The sequence below is a fragment of the Magnolia sinica genome, chromosome 5 (assembly GCF_029962835.1).
Source record: "Magnolia sinica isolate HGM2019 chromosome 5, MsV1, whole genome shotgun sequence".
NCBI classification, from domain to species: domain Eukaryota; kingdom Viridiplantae; phylum Streptophyta; class Magnoliopsida; order Magnoliales; family Magnoliaceae; genus Magnolia; species Magnolia sinica.
The window spans coordinates 18821519-18847927 of record NC_080577.1 but is presented as its reverse complement, the minus strand read 5'-3'; the positions used below and the strand labels follow the sequence as shown (position 1 = coordinate 18847927).

At 40.5% G+C, this 26409-nt stretch overlaps 2 protein-coding genes across 2 annotated transcripts; one reads left to right on the top strand and one right to left on the bottom strand.

Annotated features, from left to right (window-relative positions):
* Positions 1-7791: 7791 nt before the first annotated feature.
* On the top strand, positions 7792-12913 carry LOC131247243 (uncharacterized). The gene is made up of 4 exons (XM_058247651.1): positions 7792-8804; positions 10167-10772; positions 11477-11985; positions 12326-12913. The coding sequence occupies exons 1-4, from the start codon at positions 8534-8536 to the stop codon at positions 12461-12463; spliced, it is 1524 nt and encodes a 507-aa protein (XP_058103634.1). The 5' UTR covers positions 7792-8533; the 3' UTR covers positions 12464-12913.
* Positions 12914-19821: 6908 nt separating this feature from the next.
* Positions 19822-21270, bottom strand: LOC131245651 (peroxisomal and mitochondrial division factor 2). Its single transcript, XM_058245244.1, has 2 exons — positions 21185-21270; positions 19822-21037 (listed from the first exon to the last, which is right to left on the bottom strand). The coding sequence occupies exon 2, from the start codon at positions 21024-21026 to the stop codon at positions 20067-20069; it is 960 nt and encodes a 319-aa protein (XP_058101227.1). The 5' UTR covers positions 21027-21037; positions 21185-21270; the 3' UTR covers positions 19822-20066.
* Between the last annotated feature and the right edge of the window lie 5139 nt (positions 21271-26409).

Here is a 26409-nt window from a genome sequence, read left to right as displayed (position 1 = left end):
GTATTATGATATTGTTGACCTTACTTGGTATGAGAATCTGAATTGTATGTTGAGAAGCATGAGAACATGAACGTTGTATATGCTAGATGACGCATTGGTAGTCGGCATGCTAGGGATTGCTACTCGAACCCTTGGGTTAGTCAGGAAACATGAGGAGAGCGAAGGTGGCTCCATTGGTAGGACCGCCTTGAGGCTAAACCCGCGGATTTGGGCGAGTGCGTGAGGGCGACAGTAGTTGGACTACATGGGTTGCATGCACCCGATGTCGTACCACCGTGTACTCGCCTGGACTCGTGTGGTCTAGCCTACCGTTGACCAACCATGATTTGTTAACCTTGTTTGCTCACATCTGTATGGAACCTGTGACATCCTGCAACCGAGGTAGCCCATCCATAATCCACCGAGAAATGGTCCACAGCCTCGTGAGCCGGGCATGGTGGAATGGGACACTGTGTTCGAGCTGTCGGCCTACGCTGGGGTGACGCGCCTCCCCGTAGTGACCGCGAGCGACCCCATATTCAGCACCCCCATGTGCTTGAAGTCGGGGATGGGGAAAACCCGACGGGGTCAAGGACCGCGGGGTCTCGGCCTCACGCATTGGGGGGCCTTGGCCTCGCATCTAGTTCAGGGCATGTGATATGTGGGGTGTGACAGATTCCCAAACCTGCTAGATGAATGGACTTAACTAATAACTCGGCTAACACGATCGCATCGCATCGCACTAGGTAGGGTAGCGACTCGGCAGTCGAGGTCGTACTGAGGGAGTGTTGGCATTGGCGATCGTTAGATGTTGTCGCACGAGGGAGCGTTGTTGTGAGGGCATGCATCATATCATGCTGCATACATGCGCATTAATAAGATTTATGTGATTATATGCCTTTCATTAAGACCATATTTAAATTGATGCATATGATAACCTGAGATTAATAGCACCCACTGAGTTGATCACTCACTCCCACTCTGGGACGGTGTTTTAAAACACCAACCAGACCCATTCATAGATGCAGGTGACTCAGGGCATGAGGAGCCTGGCGAGGCGAGTTTGGACAAGGAGGACGGACTCTCCTACTTGCAGCTGATGGGCGGCTCTCCATGGCTTGATCGGGCTGAATTTGGATTTGCTGAGCCGCGAGCTCAGCTTTACTCTTTTTGGACATAGCCTTCTTTTATTATCCTGTTGGGCAACGCCTTGGGCGACCCTTATTTAGTTTTGGACCTGTATATTTGTGAGATTTCCTTCATTTCAATAGACTGGTGCAATTGTGCTTCATGCTTCAGGTGATTCCAAATTGCGCAGTTAAATTTGATTAATCATAAAAAAAACCATAAATGCATGATAAGTGACACTCGGGAACTCGGGAGTCGAGTCTATGCACGACCCCCGATTTTTCGGGGCGTTACAATATATACATCCAGATGGGTCCCACGGTAAGGGCCGCACCATCCTGGATGAGGCCAGGCCGCACCTAATCCGCTCCTGTGCGTGAGTAGACTCTTTTCAGTTGTAGGGCTAAATCATGGATGTATCTGATTTTTGGTCCTTGGCCAAACAACGTACGCCGATGACCATAGTAGATTTTAAAAATACATCATGGTGGGCCATCGTTACAAAGGCCAAAGTTCTGACACATCATAGAGGGAGGAGTCGGGATCCTCTGTTATGAGGTCAACAGAGAATTCCTGTTACCCTAATGGTTTGGCGTCCGAAGCTGTTTTTTTTTTTTTTTTAATCTTTTTAGTGAGTGGTGACGTGGACCAATGAGAATTTGGGTATCAGGAATTCTCTGTTGACCTGATAACAGAGGATCCGGACTCTTATTTGTCATACAACATGTTAATAGGATCGTACATATATGGATGAATGGAAAATATTAAAATAAACTTGATCCAAAACTCCTTTGGCTCCTAAGAATTTTTCAAAGGTAGATGTTCGCTTCACACTTTTTCATGTAGTGTGGTCCATTTAAGCGTTTGATATGCTTCATTTTTGGGCTAAAGCCCTAAAATTAGGGTGAACACACAGAATTTACTCAGTATGCTTTAGTGGGTGTTGTCCTTACTGTGTTGGGCCCACATTGATATCCACACTGTCCATCCAAATTTCCAGCTCATTTTAGAATGTGATTCCAAAACTTTTTTTTTTTTTGGTTAGTTTGTTAGTACACTCCTGTCAGTTCACACCTCACTAGTAGCCACCCCCACTAGGATATTCATACCATGACCTATGTGATTCCAAAACTTAAGCATATCCTAATCTCAGGTGGACCACACTACTAGAATTAGTAAATAAACATTAAAAACTTTTTGTGAGCTACAAAAGTTTTGGATCAATCAAATCTATGTATCTCTCGGAAGCGGATTGTCTACCGAGTAACTCAGTATGTTAAACTCTGTGGGGTCCACCATGATTTATGTATTTTATCCACTTTGTCTATCCATTTTAACAGATAATTTTAGGGCTTAAGCCTAAAAATAAAGTATATAAAAACCTCAAGTGAGCCACACCATAGGAAAAAGTGTAAATTGAATATCTACCGTTGAAAATTTCTTGGAGGCCACAAAAGTTTTGGATCGAGCTTGTATTTGTGTTTTATCTTCATTCATGTCTGTGTGAACTTATGAACAAGTTGGATGAGAAATAAACATCACTGTGGGCCCTAGAAAGGTTTCAACAGTGGAAGTCATTATTCCAACTGTTTCCTATGGTATGGTCCACTTGATCTTTGAGTATGCTTAAATTTTAGTCTCAATCCTTAAAATAAGAAAAAAAAACGGATAAGCCTGGATAGACCGGATACATTCACAGTGGGTCCAATAGAGTTTACTCGATAAGAGCCTACTTAGTAACTAGTGAGCAATCCGATTTCGTATTTTTCTGCAGAAGTTCCTGCGCAAGAATTCTGGGTGGGAGCCACCTCCATGTTTGTAGGACATCTACCCCATTCATCCGTTTGGCAAGCTCATTTTAAGTTATTTGACCAAAAATGAGGTTTATCCAAAACTCAATTGGGCCACACGGGGAATCAGTGTATATTCAGTTAAAGCCATTGAAACATTCTCGTGGCCATAAAGCTTTTCTTCAGGCTAAATATTTAGTATTTTCACTTCATCCCACTGGTAAAGACCTTATAAACGGTTTCGATGGCATATAAACATCACGGTGGATCCCAGGAAGGTTTCAATAGTAGGTATTTTTTTTCCCCAATTTTTCCTCTCCTGTGGCCCACTTGAGTTTTGGATCCACCTAAAATTTTATTTCTTGCCTAAAATGAGCTCGCCAAACGGATGAACAGGGTAGATGTCCCACAAACATGGCAGTGGGCCCCACCCAATACCTTTGCGCAGGAACTTCCTGCGGAAGGCTTTCTCAAAAATTCCGCGTCCTATTATTTTTTTCCTGACATTATCAACAGGTTGGATGGTAAATAAATATTATGGTGGGCCATATGTAGTTTTTATTGGTGGGCGTTCAATCACCATTGTTTTCTTTGGTATGGTCCGGTCGAGATTTGGACACCACCTCCTGTAATGGACCAGAAAAACGGATGGACAGTGTAGATCATATACAATAATAATCAAGGTGGGCCCCAGTAAGGATAGTAACACCTAATCGGCTCCCTCACGAGTCCGGATCCTCTGTTATCAGGTCAACAGAGAATTCCTGATACCCAAATTCTCATTGGTCCCCGTCACCACGCACTAAAAAGATTAAAAAAAAAAAAAACAGCTTCGGACGCCAAACCATTAGGGTAACAGGAATTCTCTGTTGACCTCTTAACTGACGCAGGGATGAACGTGATGAGGATAACTACCCCGAATCCACGGAGCTTCTCTGGACTCCTCACAGAGACTTCTCGAATCCACGAGGAAAAGAAAGCAGAAAATAGAAATAAATTCTAATAAATTCGAAATTGATTAATTGATGATTAAAAACGAGTTCACAACCCTTTAAATAGGGCTACCAAGCAATGGGAAAGAAATTAGAAGCAAACTACAACTCAAACTCTTAGAATCCGCGACTTACTATAAATAGTAAACTTACTATTTATAGACGGTCGTGATGTCTACTAGTGCGCAAGGTTTTCGGCCAAAAATAGTAAGTGTCCTATTTGGCTTCACCAAACCGTTCTCCTAATTATTCTAAGCTCTTTTCACGTTGGGCGCAACTCCTAAAGCCCGACGGATGAAGAGTTATAATCAAACTAAAACTTACTATTTATAGTAAAAACGAAATTAAAACGGGGAAACGACCATCGATCCAGGGGTTTTTCGCAATTCCGGGCTGCGCAACCCGGCGTAGCGGGTTGGTTGGCTTCAGTAGCTCGTTCTACCCCAAAATCATATATTTTACGTCAGATAACTCATTCCGGATTGCAAGATACGCCCGATTTAAGGTTCGATGGTCTGGATCACTTCTGTCGTCGACCGGGCCTTTTCTGATCCATCTTGGCCATGTAATTGTCTGCGACCCGCTCTACATCACTAACAGAGGATCCGGACTCGACAAATAAACATCACGGTAGGGCCTAGCTAGGTTTTGGCAGTGGAAATCATTAAAGGTGCTACCCACCTAACGAAATCGGACTGCATACTGGGTTTCTCAGTACACTTTTACCGTACCGATTAAAGTGTAAGTTGAGTCTACCGTGAACTGAAAACATAAATACAAGCTTGATCCAAAACTTCAGCGGCCCTCGAGAAAATTCCAACTGTGGAAGCTCAAGTCAATTGTTTCTTGTAGTGTGGTCCATTTGAGCATTGTATATGCTTCGTTTTTGGGTTCAAACCATAAAATTATACGGAAAAAATGAAAAAATAAACGAGCGTAGCAGATAAAATACATAAATCATGGTAGACCTTGTAGAGTTTACTCGGTAGGTTAAATGTAGTGAGTTACTCACTACGCAATCCACTTCCGGGCACAGGATTTGAGATCTGCCTATTGTGAGGACTTGTGGGCCACAAATCAATCACAATGAACATCATTTGAATGGTCTAGATTGACAAACAATATGATGATATGGATCACATTCCCTCTATCCATGAGCTTCCCACTATTTAGATGTGTGAACTGCTGTACATGAGCACGGAGATCGATTGGGTACTACTCCCACCATGACCTAACCTAGGATTCTGTGTCGCTCATGTGTTTCATACACGGCTTCGATCCATTTTGACGAATCATTTTGGGGCACATGAGCCAGAAATGAGGCAGATGGAAGGCTTAACTGGACCACACCACATGAAGCAGATGTGCCGCTGAAAATTCATCGGGGCCACAGAAGTTTTGGGTCAAGCTAATATTGATTTCTTTTTCCCTTGATCCAGGTCTATGTCATGACTTTATTAACAGGTTGGATGGTAAATAAGCATCAGAGTATGCCTTAGGAAGGTTTCAACAGTTGGTGTCACTGTCACCACTACTTCATCTGGTTTGGTCCACTTGAGTGTTACATCTGTCTCATTTTTGGGCTCATGCCCTAAAATGATTTTTCAAAATAGATGGATGGCGTGGATGAAACACAAATATATCACGGTAGGCGTCCGTCTCTTACTATGTCCAGGTGGGGGGAGTACCCAATCCGCGTCCCATGAGTACATGCGCGCCATGTATACGGAGTCACCACCGTTTAAAATTCATCAGTGTTTTGATAGAGTACGATGCCCCTGCCACATTACTGTACGGGATTGCATCCTTAGATAGATCTAAACCGTTCGTTTTCTCGTTGCAGTTAGGGGGCGTGTGGCACAAGGTATTAGATGGGATTATAAGAGGGATAGAATTGCATTGGATCCGTGCAATTCCATTTAGCATTGGGAGAGGATGGGAAAGGTCGGGATTAGGCGGGATGGAATTGCATTTGGTCCCACCGAATTGCGTTTGGTCCCATGCAGTATTTCAGTGGATTTTGAAATCCACTACACATGTGGGCCCCACATTGATGCATGTGTTTATTCATGCCATCCATCTATATACACTATTCACACATGATATTTTGGTTACATGTGTACAAGTGAATGACATTCATTGTGAATTTGATACGTTGATTACAACTCTATGGTCCATTAAATATGATTTTGCTTAATCACGTACTCTCCCATAGCAAATTTTTTATCCCAAATATAGGATTGAATGGCTACAATACCATCGTATTTCTGGACATGCAATCATCTAGCAATAATGATATTAATCTCATCTAATACAAATCAATACCATTCATTTCCACTAACCAAACACCAGCTTGTTTTAAAATTGAATAGTATGAAATAGTGTTAGATGCGATTAACATTATTATTACAAAATGATTGCATGTATAGAAATACCAGGATATTGTAGCCATCCAATTCCATGTTTATTAAGTAAAATCATGTTTGGTGGACCATAGAATTGTAATCAATGGACCAAATTCACAACATATTGTTCACTTGCATACATATATAATTAGAATGTTACTTGTAAACAGTGTATATGGATGGACGGCTTGGATAAAGGCATGCATCAATGTGGGCCACATGTGTAGTAGATTTCAAAATCCATGGAAATCTGGATGAGACCAAATGCATTTCCATGATACTAAATGCAATTCCATCCCACTCAATCCGGGCCTTTCTCATCATCTCGAAACGCGGGATGGAATTGCACCTACCTAATCCCATCTAATGCCTCGCGCCAAACGCTCCTAAAATCATGATTCATCGATGATCCTGTCCTTTGAATGTTGGGTTTGAATATTAGCCGTTAAACATTCATCATCAGACACAATCAGCCGTTCAATGTATTTTTCTTAACATGGCCCAGCTAGCATAGAATCAAGACCATGAACGGTTCATATCATCATTTAAGATCCACTAGGGCGTGGAAACAGCCCCGTACAATATTGTATGAGAAGGCAACGTAATACCGTACCCTATGGACGCGGATTGCATACTGAAAATGCCAATAGTCAGGTTGCTACTGGTAGGTTCTCTGTGGGCCCTACAATGATGTATGTGTATTATCCACGCTGTCCATCCACTTTTTCATATCATTTTAGGGCATGAACCAAAAAATGAGACAGATCTAAATCTCAAGTGGACCACACTACTGGAAAATAGTGGTAATTGAATGCCCGCCATTAAAAACTAATGTTCATTTGCCATGCAACCATTTAATTAGGTCACACGGACCTGAAAACACAAATATAAGCTTGATCCAAAACTTTTGTGGCCTACAGGAAGTTTTTAATTGTGCGTGGAAAAACGGATGGACGGCGTGGATATACAATAATATATGTAGATGGGACCCACTGTCAGGGTCGCACCCACCTAGCTGGATCCGCGGTCGCAGCTAATCCGCATTCGATGCGCCGTAACTTGTCATTAGGGAAGCGGAATTAGGTGTTACCCGAGAAACACCATAGTGGGTTTTACCCTTACCGTGGGGACCAAATTGATGATTTTTTTGATGATTTGTTGTATATCTACGCGGTCCATCAGTTTCTATTATGGCGTAATACCAAAAATTAAGTATATCCAAATCTCAAGTGGGCCACACGAAAGGAAACAGTGTTGATTGAGTGCCTCACCATTAAAAATTGCAAAGTGCCCATCGTAAGGTTTTATTAATGTTTATTTTCCATCAAACCTTTTGATGATATCAATAAGACATGGATAAATGAAAAAAACAAAAATAATATTGATAAAAAACTTTCGTGGCCCATAAAAAGTTTTTAATGGTCATTCGTCACTGTTTCTAGTGGTGTTGTACATATGAATTTTTTATCTATTAGTATTTTGTATTATGTATTAAAATAAAATATAAAACATATGGACGGAGTGGATCTACAACAACTACATCAAGGTGGGCCCCAAATGGTTATCGTAACACCCACTAAGGTATTACCCGGTAACCGCTCATCCGCTCCCTGTAATCAGTAGAAGGGATGAGATCCAGCGCTCTTGGAAGCATACTACTTTCGTACCTCCACCTTTTACGTCAGGACACACAACATATCTATATAATGATCCAAACCGTTAATTCATAAAAACAATCCTTAAATAGACCACACAATGAAAAAAAAAAAATCTAAATGATCTGATAATCCGAAACCACGTAAATATGGCCCAAAATGGTTAGAATTGTCTGATCATTATGATTTTTGTTCTGTGGTCAGTAAACGATTGTTCTTATGAATTAATGATCTGGAACATCACACACAGCTCCACGTGTACGAAATATTTGGCTACCCTTCCTATACAACCTACCAAGAAATTCAAACATATTCAAACACAACTCACCAATCATCCTAACCAATTACAATAGAATGAGGAATGTAATTTTATCTATCCAATCAAGGGAGACGTAGATTTTATCTTCACAGAATTCTCGTTAGAGAGTTATTCGATCTCCTATCCAAATCCGAAAATTTTAAATTTCAGTTTTTAAATATAGTATCCAAACAGCTTTCATTCCTCTCTCCTTCTATATATAGTCTCTGTCTCACCTCAGTTCCACGTCCAAAACCAATCAACCCATTTCAGATTTAAGTCTTCTATGATGGCTTTACGTTCGAGTTCTATGGAGAGAGATCGACGACATCTGGGTTGGTTTTTTGTTGTCGTTGTCTTCGCTCTTTTGGATTTGTCGGTTTCATGTGGAGAAGATGGTATTTCAGCTTTGGGAGATCCTGGAATGAGAAGAGATGGTTTGAGAGTAGCTCTGGAAGGTTGGAACTTCTGCAATGAGGTGGGTGAAGAAGCTCCTGGCATGGGAAGTCCGAGAGCGGCGGATTGCTTCGATGTCTCTCAGTCTTCTCAACATATTGGTGAGCTCCTTCTTCTTTTGCATCGACCATCCATAATGTGTCACTGATCAGACAATCCTAACCATCTGATTGATATATATTCATCGCATCGATTTGCGGGTCAACGATCCAATGGTGAGGATTGATCGATGGGTGAGACTATCTTCGCGTGGATTCTGTTTCTCTGTGGTTCTTTAAAGTTAAAAAGATGTTTCTCCACCGTCCCTGTAACTGACCATGTGCAGGATGATTTTCAGTTTTGGACCGTCCATTAGATAGGGCCCACCATGGATGGACTGTATGCTTAAAATCTCCACCGTCAGGCAATCCTGTCTGCTCTTTGGCTGGTTGTATTTAATGGGGGGAAATCAATTAGACAATTAGGATAATTCAATTGGTGTGTGCTGGCTAATGCATGGTGTGGCCCACCTCATGGACTGTTTGGATGTGAACAATGTCTGGAGGGGAGATTGGACAATGTGGAGTATTTTCTTAAGTAATCAGATTGGCCCACCTGCTCTAAGTAATTAGATAGTGATAAGTGTGGATGTTCTCCCATGTAGCGATGAGATCAATATGTGGAAGAACCATGCATGCCCATTGTTTCCCGAGCTTATAGGCTAAGCTAACTGACGCGGGGATGGACGTGATGAGGTCGATCATCGTCTTCCTTAAGGGAATAATTACTCTGAATCCACAAAGCTTTTCTGGACTCTGACAGAGATTCCTCGAATGCACGAGAACAATTAGAAAATATAAATAAATTCAAAAATAAAATGATGGATGATTAAAAAAAAAACGAATTTACAATCCTTAAAATAGTGATATCAATTCTAGGAATTTAAAGTAGACTTTCGACTGTCGACTTATAGAATCTCGCTTCGACTATCAATTTGATAGAATCTCGCAAATCTGGCATGTGCAATTGGTGTAGCGGGTTGTAGCTTCTCCTACCCCAAAATCATATATGATACGTTGAATAACTCATTCCAGTTACCCCTGCTTTAGGGTTACGACGTTCCTGATCACTTTCGCATCCAATCAAGCCCTCTCTGGTCCATCTTAGCCATGAAAGTGTCTGCGACCTGCTTTACATAACTAACTGTGAAGACGAGTGGTGGACGGAATTGTGCATTTCAGGCCTGGCTGGAATGAGTGACCTTAGGTGGGCCCATGTGCGGTCCAAGACCTGACGATGTAAGCTTGCTTAATGATCGGGCTGAGCTTGGACCTAGTGATTAGGACCAATCAACACAACATGGGTATGGTTTAATCAGGCTAGCTAGGTCCTAGGCCTGGGCCTCGAATGCCAATCTTCTTCTTCCTCCTTGTGATCATTAAAACATTTTTACATCTTTTTTTCCACTTGCTCTGAATTTTCAGGAGGTGATTCAAACAAGTACACATTAGTCCACAAGGTCACAGAGTTAGACAACAAGCTATCCGTGGGCGAGCCGTATCTCGGTGGCCCACCTAAAGACCTGCACAACGTCGACCTTTACGCCGTCGACAAGGAACTCTACTTGGGTTCCAAATGCCAAGTGGACGACAGCCCAAATCCATGGCAGTTTTGGATGATCATGCTCAAAAATGGCAACTTGGACACAAAAGCAGCACTGTGCCCTGAAAATGGGAAGAAGGTGGGACCCTTCAGCCAACGTCGGTTCCCTTGCTTTGGGAAAGGGTGCATGAATCAGCCCTTGGTGTACCACGACTACACCAGCTTACAAGGAGATAATGGGACTACTCTGAGAGGAAGGTTCTATGGCACATATGAGTTGGATGCTGATCTTAATAAAGGGTATGATGACATCTCCTACTACTCTGTGACTTGGGAGAAGGAACTTGGGAAGGGCGGTTGGGTCTTCCATCATGTCATGAAGACATCCCCTAAGTACCCATGGCTCATGCTTTATCTGAGGGCTGATGCCACCAAAGGTCTTTCTGGTGGATATCGTTACCAAACTAGAGGGATGATGAAGACTGTAAGTTCTTTCATTTCTTCTTTATTTTGATTTCCAGGTGCAAAGACGCCTACGGTGAAGTTTGCCGGTAGCGAATCTTATCACTTTGCGATCTAATCAAGATCGAACGGTAGATGATTGAGTGGACCCCAACTCATCCCACTATCCATCACTGTATAATCTTGATCAAATGGCAGTGAAATTCATCTGATCTGAATCATAAGTCCTATTTGATACTTATGGAACTGGTATCATTAGCACATTTTCACAATCAGATCAAGATCAAACAGTTTGTGTTTAAGTGGGCCACACATCTAACTGCCTAGTTTAATCTTGATAAAATGGTGATAGATTTTCCTGTTGATGAATTTTATCTAAGCCATGTATGATGGCATGTGCAATTGGTATTGTTAGCACATTTGCACAATCAGATCAAGATCAAACAGTTGGCATCCAACCGGTCATTACTGTATGATCTTGATTGAATGGTGATTAGATTCACCTGCTGATGTATTTTATCCGAATTGAGACATAAGGCATATGTGATGGCTTGTGAAACTGGGTCCCATCTCATTCTACTACCTGTCACCAAAATGAAATCCATCTGAATTGAGTCACAATGCTAGTATCATGACTTGTGCAATTGTTATCTTTATCACATTTGCGCGCCGAATTCTAGTTCTGTTTAGCTAAATTCACTACTTGAAAATCAACTGGTGCAGATTCCAGAGTCACCAAATTTCAAGGTAAGGCTTACACTCAATGTGAAGAAGGGTGGCGGCCCGAAGAGCCAGTTCTATCTGATGGACATGGGAAGCTGCTGGAAGAACAATGGCCAGCCCTGTGATGGCGATGTCTTAACCGACGTGACCCGTTACAGCGAGATGATCATCAATCCTAGCGTGACCGCATGGTGTAAGCCTGATAACCTCAATGTGTGCCCACCATATCACACTCTCCCGAACGGGACCCGCATCCATCGTACCGACAAAGCGAATTACCCATATGGGGCGTACCACGTCTACTGCTCCCCTGGAAATGCCAAGCACGCCGAGAAGCCATTTAACTTCTGTGACCCATATAGCAACCCTCAGGCCCAGGAGATAATGCAGATACTGCCCCACCCAGTTTGGGGTGATTATGGGTACCCCACCAAGCCTGGCCAGGGATGGATCGGCGATCCCAGGACGTGGGAGCTGGATGTTGGGAGGTTGTCACAGTCACTCTACTTCTATCAGGTCTCAGCTCTTCTCCCTTCAACAATGTTCAATAATACAGGAGTGCCCCACCTTTTAGTAATCTAAGCATGGATTGCTGACTCATCCTGGTCGACTCAATCCATGAATCTGAGCCATTCATATGTTGTCTCCATCATGGCTACTGTAAGATTATCCTAGCCATCAAATTCATGTCCTGCAAATAAACGGCTAAGATCATGTGGGACACTGTTGAGACACCTCCCATATATGAAGGGGAGGCGCACCGTATGAATGCTATGTACAAGGAGTGTGGGCCCACATGATCAGTTTGGTGGGCCTAGAAAATAATTGATTGATTGGATATTGTGTATTTGTACAGGATCCAGGGACCCCACCAGCAAGGAGAAGGTGGTCATCTTTGGACGTTGGGACAGAGGTGTATGTGAGCCCTGAAGGTGAAGTTGCAGAGTGGACGCTTAGCGACTTCGATGTCATTGTTCCAAAGGCCAGTCATTGAAATTTCTCCCTTCCTAATCTAACATGCGCCTGGGAGAAAAGTTACCCACACACTTTTGATTAGTGGCTTCGTCAAACATGTGGTCATTTCTTGCACACGTGTGTGACTTTAGTATCTTTTCTTTACATTTTTTTTTTTTTAAATTTTTTTTTTTATTGGATGATGCGTTGTGTAGATCTCACGGATATGACCGAATTTATTAGTTTTATTTCAAATGTCATGATGATGACATGAACCTTCGGTGGGACCCACCAAACCATTGAACCTTTTTTGTGCTTTCTTTGTTAACCGTCCAATATGGGATGTTTCAATTAATATGAAATTTTGGAAGATGATGTGTACAAATTCAATATGTACAGTTCAAGTGCCCACATACAATCAATCATATCCATTCCTGCCGTGCCAGAGTATCAAATACACACACGGTTGAATATGTGGCATACATTTAACTGAAATCGCCTAAATTGTGGGACCCAATATAGATTAGGCCATGACACCAAATCATATTGATTGAACTGGACTGATCTCTGGCGGTTAGGTATTTTTCATCTTGCCCATTGAGTAGATCCCTGTCCAATGGTGCAGTCACGAAATCATGGCAGTGCATTACTTGGCTGGTTCTCTGTCCAAAGTAGGGCCAAGGATTGAACCCCATAATTGAGACCCACATAATTGATGGTCCACATCCAAGGTTGGCTTCTAATGATGAATGGCACACATCTAAGATAAGCCCCACATGATGGGCATCACACATTGAAGGTGGGGCACACACAATGGATAGTCTACATCAAAGGTAGGATCCACATGGTGCATGGTGGATATTGCCCACATGATGGACAATAGCATCGATGGTGACACACATCTAAGGTTGGCCCAACATGATGGATTGCCCACATTTGGGGCCCATGCAATGGACAGTCTACATTAAAGGCAGGCCCCACAAGATGGATTGCCCACATTTGGCGCCCACGCAATGGACAGTCTACATTAAAGGCAGGCCCACATGATGGACTCCGAAGGTGGATGGTCCACATTGAAGGTAGGCTCTACGCGATGGACAGTTAACATTGCAGGCCAAGGTGGGCTCAACATAATGAACATTCCACATCAAAGATTGTGTCCCAGATGATGGACGGTGAATACTAAGAGTGGACCAAACAAACTGGAGGTATAAGTGTTGGACAACCAAATATGCTTTTATTTTTGGTTGGTACATTGTCTACTAAACATGCCTATTTGGTGAATAAGTAGAAATTAAGATAAGCTACTTGAAACATGAGTATTTATTTACTAAATAAGTAGAAATTAAGATAAGCTACTTAAGATATAAGTAGCTTATATAAAGTAACTTATGCCAAATTGGCAGAGGTAATACGAAAAGACATGATAACCTATTATTTACCTCAAGATATGACTTTGAGGAGCTTGACTGATTGGAAAGGTGGAACAGGATTAATGTTGCTGACCCGAATTAGCTGATTCAACAAATAGTAAATTAGGGTAATTTAGCATAGAATTAATTAAATATGAGAATGTGATTGTATATCTATTTCTGAGATATTTATTCAAGGGTTGGCATATTTCAGTCTGAGAGAACTTTGGGCACCCGCAATCTTAAGTAGAGTTCAGATCAACGGTTTTGATCATAACAACATAGCCACTGATTGCATGGACTAATAAATTGAGAGGCAGTTCGTTCTTATAATTCGTCTTTCTAGTGTTTGAATGGGTCATCATACTATAAAAAAACAAAATTAATATGTGAATACCTAACCCTCTTTGATAGCTAAGATGGTTCGGTTCACACACATGATTCATGGAACATGTGCCAACTAGGCACACGTGCAAGGCCAGGCAATTTATCATGTGTGCCCTAAAGTCCCAAAAATAGGCTGGTCTGCTACTCAGGTGGGGATGGATTGAAGACTGGGGCCACTGGGACTGACTCATTTGGTTCTGGGTCAAGTCGGGATCAGACTAGACCCGAGAGCTATCGGATCAAACTCTACTCGTGGTCAGACTCAGAACGAATAGTCAATCCATGCATGCATACAGACCCATGGCATTTCTTTCATAACAATCTATATTTCTTGAACGATACCGTCCCCACTTGATGAACGGGCCAACGCTGATTTTTCGCTCCATGTTAATGGATGGCCCACCCAGATGAACTGAAGGGACACATGTGAGCCATAGATTGCCTCTTCAAACTATCCTCATGCAAATAGCGTCATCATTTCGGAAAGAAATATAAATGTAGCACTCTTTTAGGTTGCAGATAAATCACACAGGGTCCATCCAAGACATTGTTTCTTTCACTTTCTTTAGGTACCAGACTATAGCCGGTGGTCCGAAATTTGGGCCCCAGTGTGGAAGTAGATATGGGAAGAAATGTGAAATAGATGCCTTCTTATTCCGGGTTCAGTCCAGCCAAAAGATGGATGACCTTGTCTTCTTCAATTTGAGTGGCAAGCATGTCATGTGCAACCCTTGTTGGAAGTGGTTGGCATGATTCAACTTCAGCCCAGTTCGACATCGTCTGATTATTTTAAGTTTTTTTTACGTAACTTGGGGAATTGTATTTATGCAGGGGAAAGTGCCACTTTAATTTCGCAAATGCGACGTAGAGAGCATGGGCCTTCCAAAATCAGGATTAGGCCGAGTAGGATCCCCAACCCAAATGGGGTAAGCAGGTTCTGGTTATTTCTCTCCATCACATACCACAAACCAGCTGTTCTTATTACCATGTGATATGGGAAATCGAGCAGCCAACCAATGCCCCAAAAGTCAGGTAGTTCCAGACCACTATGTGTATCTAGATGTTTTTGGGTGGTTGTGCATTGTTTTTTTATTTTTTATTAAGGCGTGGAGCAACCTGATTGCGACCTAAACCAGTGACCTGAGTGGGACCCTGACCATAGGCCCCGCCTTCCATGTATGCATTGTATCACCCCACCATCCATCTGTTTTGCCAGCTTATTTTAGAGCATGTTCCCAAAAAAAATGATGTAGAAACAAATTTCAGGTGGACCACACCACAGGGAACTATTATTATTGACAATTAAAAACCTTGTGGGCCGCCAAAGTTTTGGATCAAGCTGATATTTGTTTTCTTCCTTTCATCCAGATCTGGACCTTATCAACAGGTTGGATGGTCAGTAAACATTACAGTGGACCCTGGGAAGTTTTTAATGTTGGGCGTTCAATGACCACTGTTTAGTGTTGTGGTCCATCTGAAATTTGTATTTGCTTCATTTTGGGACAATCCCCTAAAATAAGCTGGCAAAACAGAAGGGCAGCGTGAATATACAATGCTTACATGGAGGTGGGCCCTGTGATCAGGATCCCACACATTGCCACCTAATGCAATTGGATCGGCCCAATTTTTTGGGTGTCTATTCTCATGATAGAGCAGCCCTACCGGAGAGGTTTCATTGACCCATGGAGGGCTCCACATGCAGCTGGTTGCACATCTTCCTATCTAATGTCTTTGTATGTCATTCGTGGCTAAAAATTAAAAATTAAAAATAATAATAATAATAATAATCATTGCATGTCATGGAACGTATTTTGATCATTCTGTATAGATTCCTCTAATGCCTCCCAACGGATGGGATGTATCTGCAAAATTGAAAAACAGATGGGTATGTGTAATTGTCATATGACATAGTGGAGGTTGATGCAAACAACCGGGAATATATATATATATATATATATATATATATATATATATATATATATATATATGAAATTTTGCACTGTAACCATTTGGTGCAATAAACAAGAATATTTATTTAGGATTTGGGTTGGACATTTTCAAACCATGCACAGCAACACGCAAGTGCACAAGCAATAAACGTATACATATCATCCACCATAAGGCCCACTTCTCGCGTTCTCAAAATGCCGTGGATAAAAAGATTAAACTCCGTTTCCCTCCTCTACAGGCTAGAACTTTGAATGGGCCGAACTAGGCTTCAGTGAGCCAAAGCTCGTCCAACCACGATCATGGGCTAAGACCCAGACCTGCTTGATACCTTGCTTCTTTTTTTCCCAAACACACACCCACACCCACACACACCACAATGGGTACTCGAACCCATGACCTCTGTGTTAAAACTCTTATGAGTACACCGACCCTCTTGATACCTATATAGGTCAAGACCAACCTTGCCCACTAGCCAGTTCGGTAATATAAGGGAACGGCCACTCTCCATTGGGTAATGTAACCATGGTTTTAGAACTCATCCAAATCAGGTGCGATTCAGATGATTCGACTCAGACTCAAGGACTTGATCCTGTTCGACACCACAAGCTGGGCAAAACTTGGTTGACTTGGGCCAAGTCGAGCCCACCATGATGCTTATGAGCCATCCAACCTGTTCATAATTCCCACCAGGATAAAGGGGGAAAACAATTATCAGCCTGATGAAAAAACTTCTGTTGGCCCCAAGAAGGTTTCTACCTTCTTTGGTGAATGTTCAATCTCACTGTTTCTTGTGGTATGGCTCGCTTGAGTTTTGAATGTCTGATTCTAGAGATCAGGTCTTGACATGATCTGGCACAACAGATGCACAGAGTGCATAGCCTCACTTTTGCCTAAATTGGGATGATACGAGGCGTCCAAGTCAAATCTCGGAGTCTTTTAACACCGAATGTAACTAAAAAAAAAAAACTGTCATACATCATCCCCTCCCTTACCTTCAAATAAAGGGAGTTATTTGATACTCTAGCTGAGTATGACGCTTGATATGCAGTCACTTGAAATGGTACAGGAGACATATATTAACTCAAAGTTAAACCGACTAAAGTGTGAACCTACAATTGCGAAGTCACAGTTAAAAAACAAAAACAAAAAAAAGTTGTTTGAAGAATCCTTTCTTATTCATGGCACTTGTTCCTTAAAATAAGACGATTGGATATTTTCTTCTTTTTTTTTTTAACCATCCAACAAGTGTCCACCATTCTGATAGTATCAGATAATCAAATAAGTGTAATTTTTATTCATAATACACCTAAACTGGTGGCACATTATTTGGAAGGTTTAATTTGGATAGGAGTAAATGTAGGTAAATGGAGAGAATTGAGAGTAAATGTAGGTAAATGGTATTTTTTAAGTGTTTTTGGATAGAAGTAAATGCATGCAAATGAAATGAAAGTAAATAGGCTTGTAAATGAAATCCATGATATAAGATTTGTAAGTAAATAGGGTGAATTGTAAACAAGGGTGGCGCTACGCACATGTCCACCATACACATGGCATGCTAGTGATGCTCCAAAACCATTCAAATACCGGCTACATCACTAAAATCACACCAATAAAATTATCAGAACCATCGAAAGGTTGGCCATCTAAATGGACAGTTAAAAAGCATTGGCAAGTTACTTCTTTGTGATTCTTGTGTTTGTAGCCCACCCGAGGCTCAAGATTTTTTTTTATTTTTGGTTAAATTATATATTTCAATGGGCTTATTACAATCGATCTATTAAATATCACATATTACACTAATTTGAGATATTAAAGTTGATTTGGGTTATCAAATATGTTATTGTGAATATATTGAAAAATTCCAATGCATTCCAAATCCTCCCAATTACTACCATCCAAACAAAATATTTGGATTTTAAATGCGTTTCATTTATTCCCATCCAAACACATGCTGAGCAAGCCATTTACTGCAAATTCATTTACCTCCAATTCCATTTCCCATTTACCTCCATTTACAGGCTCCCAAACAAGGGATAATATGCCATGCATACAATCTTTAAGTAATTTCTCAGTGCCTGCATATCATCCATCACACTCTGTCACAGTATCAAAGTTTCTCTCAAGATAAATAACAACCATTATTTTGAAAGACAGCACAGAATAGAAATCATAGGGTCATCAGCAATGGCCTGCTGACGAGCATGATTCATGCATGTAGAGCCAATAGTCAATCATCCGAGCCATTGATTTCATGAGATACTTATTCTATGGGGGCTGCCTCGAAAATCTTCAAGATTGGAAAGATTCCTAACTGTTCGACAAAAAAGCTGATTAATGAGATGATCCTCATTCATAAGAAAATATTTCAATCTGCAAAGAGTTTTCTTTTTCTCTTTCCTTTTTTTTTTTTAAAAAAAAATATAGGTAAGCTAGGCTCTAAGCCGAGATGTCAATGTCAAAAAATGTGCTATCTACCATTGAGATTGAGATACAGGCTCAAACCCAAAGATGAAAGAGTTGAAATATTCCCAATCGGACAGATTATTGGGTGTCCCCTCATCATAAAATTGGTTTGAATCGTTGAAAGAAATCTTCAGCCATACAGGTCATGCACATCAAAGAATGTTGACAGGCGGTCATCAGGTGCAGCCTACTGGAAGCTTACCCTGGCCCAAAATTCAAGCTAGTCCACTGATCAGTTGGCTCATGGTAACCAACCCATGGCGTGCTGAGAACCACCCAAGAAACAAATAAAGATTAAATGAAAGCTAAGCTTTCTGAGACCCACCATCCATTTCTGCCAACGCTCTCTGGATGGGAGGAATCACATGACCCTCCAGGATATGCATTGTTTTGAGTTCGTTTGAGGGGCTCGGTGAGCCAGACTGTTGATCTGATGGGCCCCATCATGGATGAGGAATTTTCCAGAATTCCTCCTCATGGAACAATCCTAACAATTGAATTGCTCTCCCCTGAATAGACAGTTATGAAGTACCTCCAGATTGATGGAAGAAAGGCCAGAAAATGGAGGGCTCCAACTTTCTCAAGAATTCTATGTTTAAGCAGATCAATTTCTTGATCATTAAGCCTCAGACCCACATGTACGAACTCAAGGCCCAGGGATCAAAAAATATAAGGGTTCTGTTATGGTCATTGTTATCATCGTAGCCTTCTCCCTATTTATCAGCCTTAACAAACTCCTAGCAAAAACTGGTATTCAAACCTATACTTCTCCCAAGGAATGATCTATGGTTTAGTGACAATATAGTCCATGATAGAGTGGAATGATGGAACAGGACTCATATAATGTAACCTACCGCAATTAGTTGGTAGTTTATATAAGGCTTAGATAACCATGATGATGACGACGATGATGATGATGGTGATGATGATGATATTTTTTTTTTCTAAGGATTGGGTCTCCTAAATCCAATGGTAGTAGAAAGAGTAATATCCTCAGTCCATACTTGCAGTTCACACCATTAGAGGCCCCTTGATAGATGTATCATCTCTTTTCTAATTTCTAAGATCCAACAGCAAGTTGTGCTATTGTATTATCAGAAGTAGACAGAAAAGGGTGCATTTATCAACCAAGGTGGGGATAGACAACAATCCCCAAGTTCCCATGCACAAGGAATGCATTCAGACATATAACAAATGATGCCTCTCTCTCAATCCTCATCACAGTCTTCAAAAGCTTACATTCTAGCATTTATCACTTCGTTTGCAAAACCAAAGAGGCACAAGCAAAGCATCCAAAATCAAGATTGCTATAATATCTCTCTATCTATGTAATTGTATGTGATTTGAAAGGAAGAACAAATCCAAGAAATTCAAAAACAGGAGTCTAGAAGCCATAAAAAAGGGGGAGGGGGGGAACCTAATTTCTTTCCTTTACCTTTGCCTTGCATGCCTCAGATAGATCATAGCCGCAGCTGCCGCAACCGTTCCTGTCGATGCTGCTGCTGCTGCCGCCACCGTCGTTGTCACCGGCCACTGAAACTTCAGACTCTTCTCCTTCACATCATTCTCTTTTCCACCTTCTTCCTTCTCCAATTGCTTCTCTAATTCCAAAACCCTATCTTCGAGCTCCAAGTTCCGCACCTGGTAACCTGCCAATTTCTCTTCGATTTCTGAATTCTTTGACTTCAGTTCCTTCACCAACTTCTCCAATTCCTCGGATTTCTCATCTGATCGTTTCTTCTTCTCTTCAAGAGATGATTTCGCAGCTTCCGTTTCCTCCTTTTCATTCTGCAGCTTCCGCAGCAGCTCAGAAACCTTATCTTTTGCCTCTTGCTCTAGATCCCGGATTCGGCTTCCCATCTCAACCGTCAATTTCTCCATTTTTTCCATCAGTGACTCCTTCTCGTTCTCCAGACTTCTAATCTTCGAATCCTTCTCCCGATTCCTCTGCTCGAGCTCTTCAACAGCTTTTTTCAGCTTCTGGAGCTCCGCAGAGGCCTCCTCGCTCTCCGACATTACCGAGATGAGATCGTGCTGCAACCGAGAAACCTCAATCTCAAGCTCCGCCGCACGACCAGCCACAGCCTTCAAAGCCTTCTTATCTTCCTCCGACCGATCCATCTCCTTCTGCATCTCCCCCAACCTCCCTTCAATCTCCACCCGATCTTTCTTGAGCCCTTCAATCTCCACCATCAACAACTTGATCCTCTCGCTCTGTTCTTCTTTTTCGCTGATAAATCCAGATTTCTCCTCTTCTAAGGTTTCGATCTTCCGCTTCAGATCCAAAACCTCCTCAGTATCGTTTTCAAGATCTCGATCCTTCTTCAAGATTCCATGGGTCGCCGAATCGACGGCTGGATCGACGCCGTTGACTACCGTTTCGTCTGCCATGAATGGAAAGGCTACAGAGAAGAAAACTCCATTAAAATCAAAGTAGAAAGGGGAGGAAAAGCAAATCCAAGAAAAAGAAAGGATCGGAAAAGGAAATCCATCCAAACAGCATAAAATAAAAAATCAAAGAGAAAAGAGTCGGAAGAGGAGAAAAATACCTTGAGAAATGGTGTGGAAAGAACGAAATGTAGAGAGGGAAAAGAGAGATATATATCCTATCGTCGCTGTGTCTTTCCCTCACCTCTCTAAAAATATATAATTCTCAAAAAAATAAATAAATAAATAAATATTGTAATAGTTTATCACCTTTTGTTTATTAGCGAGTGGACACTCACTTGCATTTTTGGTATAATCCAGACCGCCCAAATCGTTGAGGCCATGGATAATGTCCCAGAAGTGAGACTGATCGGACCAGTGTAACTATGACGGGGTTAAATTATGGCCATTTGTCCAAGGGCTAAGTAGTTTAGAATTTGATTCATACCGATAGGGGACGTTTGGCACTGTCGATTTGGGGATATGAGGGGATTTCCGTTTGGCAGCACAAGGGCCTGTTTGAGAACGTGGATTTGGAACCCCTAGATTTTAAATTTTCTTACTGTGTTTGGCACCCTTTATTCATAATCAACTTCAATCAATAAGTAGTCATGCATAGTATATATACTGGGGTTTGAATTTTAGTAAACATTAATGTTTAACACAATAGTTGTAATAAGCCAGCTGATATATATACTTTGCCTGAAAATGATGAATTTTCAATTCTTGGATGTGCCATAAGCACAAGATCAAGTAATTAATGATTTTTAACCATTGATTTACATGGACAATGTTTGGACAGCATTGATGATCATATTAAAGTAATCATAGTGATGCAATTGATAATCTATTAAGTTTGGGATATCATTACTAGGTCATGTGTCCAATAAATTAATAAAGCGATACACATGTTACATATGCAACTCTTGGAAGGAATTTAGATGTAATTCAAGCTTTCATGGTATAAACCACCTCTTTGAGGGGATTTGAAACTCCCATATACTTTATGGTGCCAAACAACTAAGGATTTGAAATCCCTTCGAATCCACCGTGCCAAACAACCCCAAGTATTTGAGGGTTTTAAATATAGGGGAAATGTTATAGCCTAATTCTACTTGAGCCAATTAGGAAAGAAAACATGTCAGTACAAGAAAGAGTGTGGCGAAGATATCAAGAAGTCAATTATGGCTAAGGATTGACATGGTCGAGATACGAAATGTGAAAAGTGGTTGAGTAAAGCATAGTGGAGCACATAATGGATGATCAAAAAGATGCAGAGAATGGTAGAGTGAGGGCACGATCGATGATAAGTTCAAGAGGTAAGGCTTAGTCGAGGGAAGAAGAACAGTAAAAATAAAATAAAATTTAAATATAATAAAAAGAATGATTTAGAGAGTGACTCTTCAGCTATTATAATTGATGAATTAAAGGAGAAAGACGTTTTTTTAAAAAAAAACAACAAAAGAAATATACAAGCAATAGAGGAAATCTACAAAGCAATGACCCAAAAAACAACAAAATCTAATACAATTAAATCAAAACGAATCTATCATTTATTTCAATTTATCATAGAAGCAGTAGTAATTCTTAGTGATAATTCTTAATTATAATTCAATTCTACACTCATACGTTGGACTTAACCCTTACCTAATATCAAGCAGTTTTTTTAAGAGACATTCCTACAATCAGTCTTAGTGATCAATTGTAAGTTTTTCCTTTTGTTTGATTGCCCTAATATATTAAAAAGTTCTTTCATGTAAAATGTAAAGCACAACTCATTTTTGGAGGAAGAACCCCGCTATCTGATTATCGATTGATACAAATTTTTACAAGTATTTAAGTAGGCGACCGATTTTCTCAAATTCTGATAATATACGTTCATATTGGACGTATCTACTTATTTCGACGATTTGAGTCAAAGTTAATCGGTTTGAATCGAGTCATTAAATCGATTCTTGCATGCCTGCACACACCACTCGTGATAGAAAACAAACCAAGTGCCAATAAGATGGAAGGTAGGATTTCATCTAAAATCCTCCCATGAGTCGCATGTGTAATATGTCTCACTACACTATTAATCTATTGGGCACATGACCCACTGATATTTCAAAACAATTTGATTATCAACTGCATCACTAAAATTATTTTAATAGGATGATATGTGCAATCCAAACATTGTCCATGTAAACCAATGGTTAAAATTTGTTGGTTAGTCACTCGAATGTGATCCTAAGATTATGGCCCATCCAAGATTTAGAATTTCTTCATTTTCGGCCAAAGTATATATTTCAACGGACTTATTACAATCATTGTGTCAAACATTTTATATACACACACACACACTAGTAAGGGATATTAAAGTTTATTTAGTAATTAATTCAAACCCTGTAAATATACTATCCATAGCTACTTTTGAATTATATCCATGGTACTAAACACAGCTGGAGGATTCTAAATCCAGGGTATTTCAAATCTATGGTGCCCAATGCAGCCATAGCATGGCCGGCCTTATGTACATGTTCCATTAAGAAGGGGGGCGATCAGATTGATTTACATGTATCCCAAGCATGCCTCTGCTGAGGCTTCAAACCAGTAATGTGGGTTAGACCCTAACCATAGGGCCCATCTCGATGTATCCATTTTATATCCATTTTGTCCATCTATTTTCCAAGTTTAATTTAGGATGAAGTAGATACAAATTTAAGGTGGACCACACCATAGGAAACAATGGTCATTGAATGCCCACCATTAAAAACCTCTAACATCCACCATAATGATTTTTGACCATCCAACATGTAGATAAGGTCACACATACATGGATCAAAGGAAAAAAATAAACAAATACAAGCTTAATCCAAAACTCTTGTAGCCAGAAAAGGTTTTTAATGGTTGATAACCACTATTTCATGTGTTGTGATCCACCTGAAATTTGCAATCTGTTAGGTGCTGTGACCATGGCTTAAAATAAGCAGGGGAAACAGATGAACGGTGTATATATTCAATACATACAGCGAGGTGGACTCCTACTGTCGGGGTCTCACCCACGTTACTGGCTCGGGGTCCGTTACATTATAAAATGGTGGTAAACTATCAATGCAGTTGCTATAGAAAACGTGGACATATCATTATGGGACCCTTCGGGACCTTATTTATTGGAATTCAGTTCTTCCAATGACCCAAATCATTTACCTGATACGGCATCTAAGCCATTTATGTAATTGGGGTACCCTTAGACAGGGCATGCCCAAAAAAACTTATCAAATAGAATGTTTTAACCCTTTAATTATGGTGAAAATTATGGTGACCGTCTATCATCAAAGTAAAGGAGCTAATTTTAAATGGTTGAAATAATTCAATTTAAAAAATTTTAATTTTTATGTATTTATTTTTTAAAAAATTTGAGAGTCATAAGGTAAATAATTTGGACCGTTAAAATAGAATCTAAATTTAAAGCATAACATCACTTTTTCACTTGGTGAGCATGTGTCGGAGCAAAGGTGTAGCAAAGGATAAGAGAAAAGCTTTGATGCTCTGGCAAAGTAGTATGGATGATACGATGGCACTTAGTAAGTCACTTAAAAATGCATATGTTGTTAAGTGAAAATGATTAAAAATATATATTATTTTTAAATTCTCATTAACAAAATTAGCTCCAACCACAATTGTGAAACATGCATAAAATGGAGAGAGAAAATAAAAATAAAAATAAAAATAAAAAAGTCAGTTAAAAATGATGATTCTCAACTCTAAGGGAAGATAATATATATATAATACGGGACATCTTGATTTGGTGGGTTTGCATGTCTAGGAGAGAGAATTCCTCTAGGTATGGAGCAAGAGATGAGAGAGAAATGTTTTAAATAAAATTTCTATACAAATATCGTAATAGAATTTAATAAAAAATATCTACATGTATCAATAATAATCTAATGGGCCACACAGTCTAAAATAGGTAGCATACAAGTCACCCAAATTAATTGTCCAAGATATGGTTCTCAATCTATATTATATATATATATATATATATATATATATAAAGAGAGAAATGCTGATGCACGATTAGTTGTAGCTCTAATTTGTTTCTTAATTTATGGTATATTTAATGCTAATAAATGATGGGAAATGGTTCTCTGCGGTCTGAGTTCATGGGAACTTCCTATGAGGTCGAGTTGTGTGGGCCCCACCATGATGTGTGTCGCAAATCTACCCCATCAGTCAGATGCACCATTATATGGTGGGCCTCGGGCTTAAAAATCAATTCAATTGATGACTTTTGTGGGCCACACCACATACAAAAGTTGAGAGGGGCTAGTCTCCCATTAAAACATTCATAATCATTTGTTGGGCCCACCGAGGTATGGTGCACAAATCCAGCTCATCCATTATGTGTGTCTCACTTGGATGAGGGGTCAGACCAAGTTTAAATGCATCCAAATTTTAGGTGGCCCCACCAAGTGCTTGTATATGTTTTAAGCATGTATTCACATGATTTTAGATGGTATGATCCACCTTAAATCCGTGTACTGCGGATTTTTGGGATATCTCATAATTTAAAGGGGACTCGTCAAATGCACAGTGTTGATGTTCAACACGCATCACAATGGTGCCCACACAGCTCAACCTCATGAGAAGTTCCCATGAACTCGACTGCACGGACCCATTTCCCATAAATGATATAGATAGAATTTACATGGCTATGCAAAAAGGAGTGGCCGGCTTAGGGAAGCTCCACCATAGTGTTAATGTGAAATCCACCCTGACCATTAGGTGCATCACCCTGTGCTAGACAAAGTGCTCAAAAATCAGCCCGATAGACCACATGAATGGAAACAATCTATATGAAAAGCTTGGCCTCCAAATTTTGTCTCTTCATGTGGCCCCATTTGAATCACATATGGACCTATGTTTTGAGCTCCAGGCCTAGTTTCTAGTGTGGCATCTAATAATTAGAGTGAATTTCACATAATTATTATTGCGGGCCCCATAAAAATCAAGGGTGGACAACTCTCTCTCTCTCAAATAGTTCCATTTGTATGGCCCACTTGAATCACAGGTCAGCCTAATAAAGCTTTGGGCCTATAATGAGATTACAACTTTGATGATCAAAGTTGATCTCACGTACATATCACGGTGGGCTCCAACTCAGGTAATAAGTTTGTCCTCGTAAATATCACCTTTTAAAAAACTCTACAATAATCAATTATCTAATAGGCTAAACTTATTTTTCATTATTTATCAATATCTAAGCATTGTTTCATATGGTGTGCACCACTTGATGGGTAGATATTGTTGAGGATTTCACTAGGTGATCCTTGTGGTGGGGCCAACCTGTTGAAAGGGTTGAATG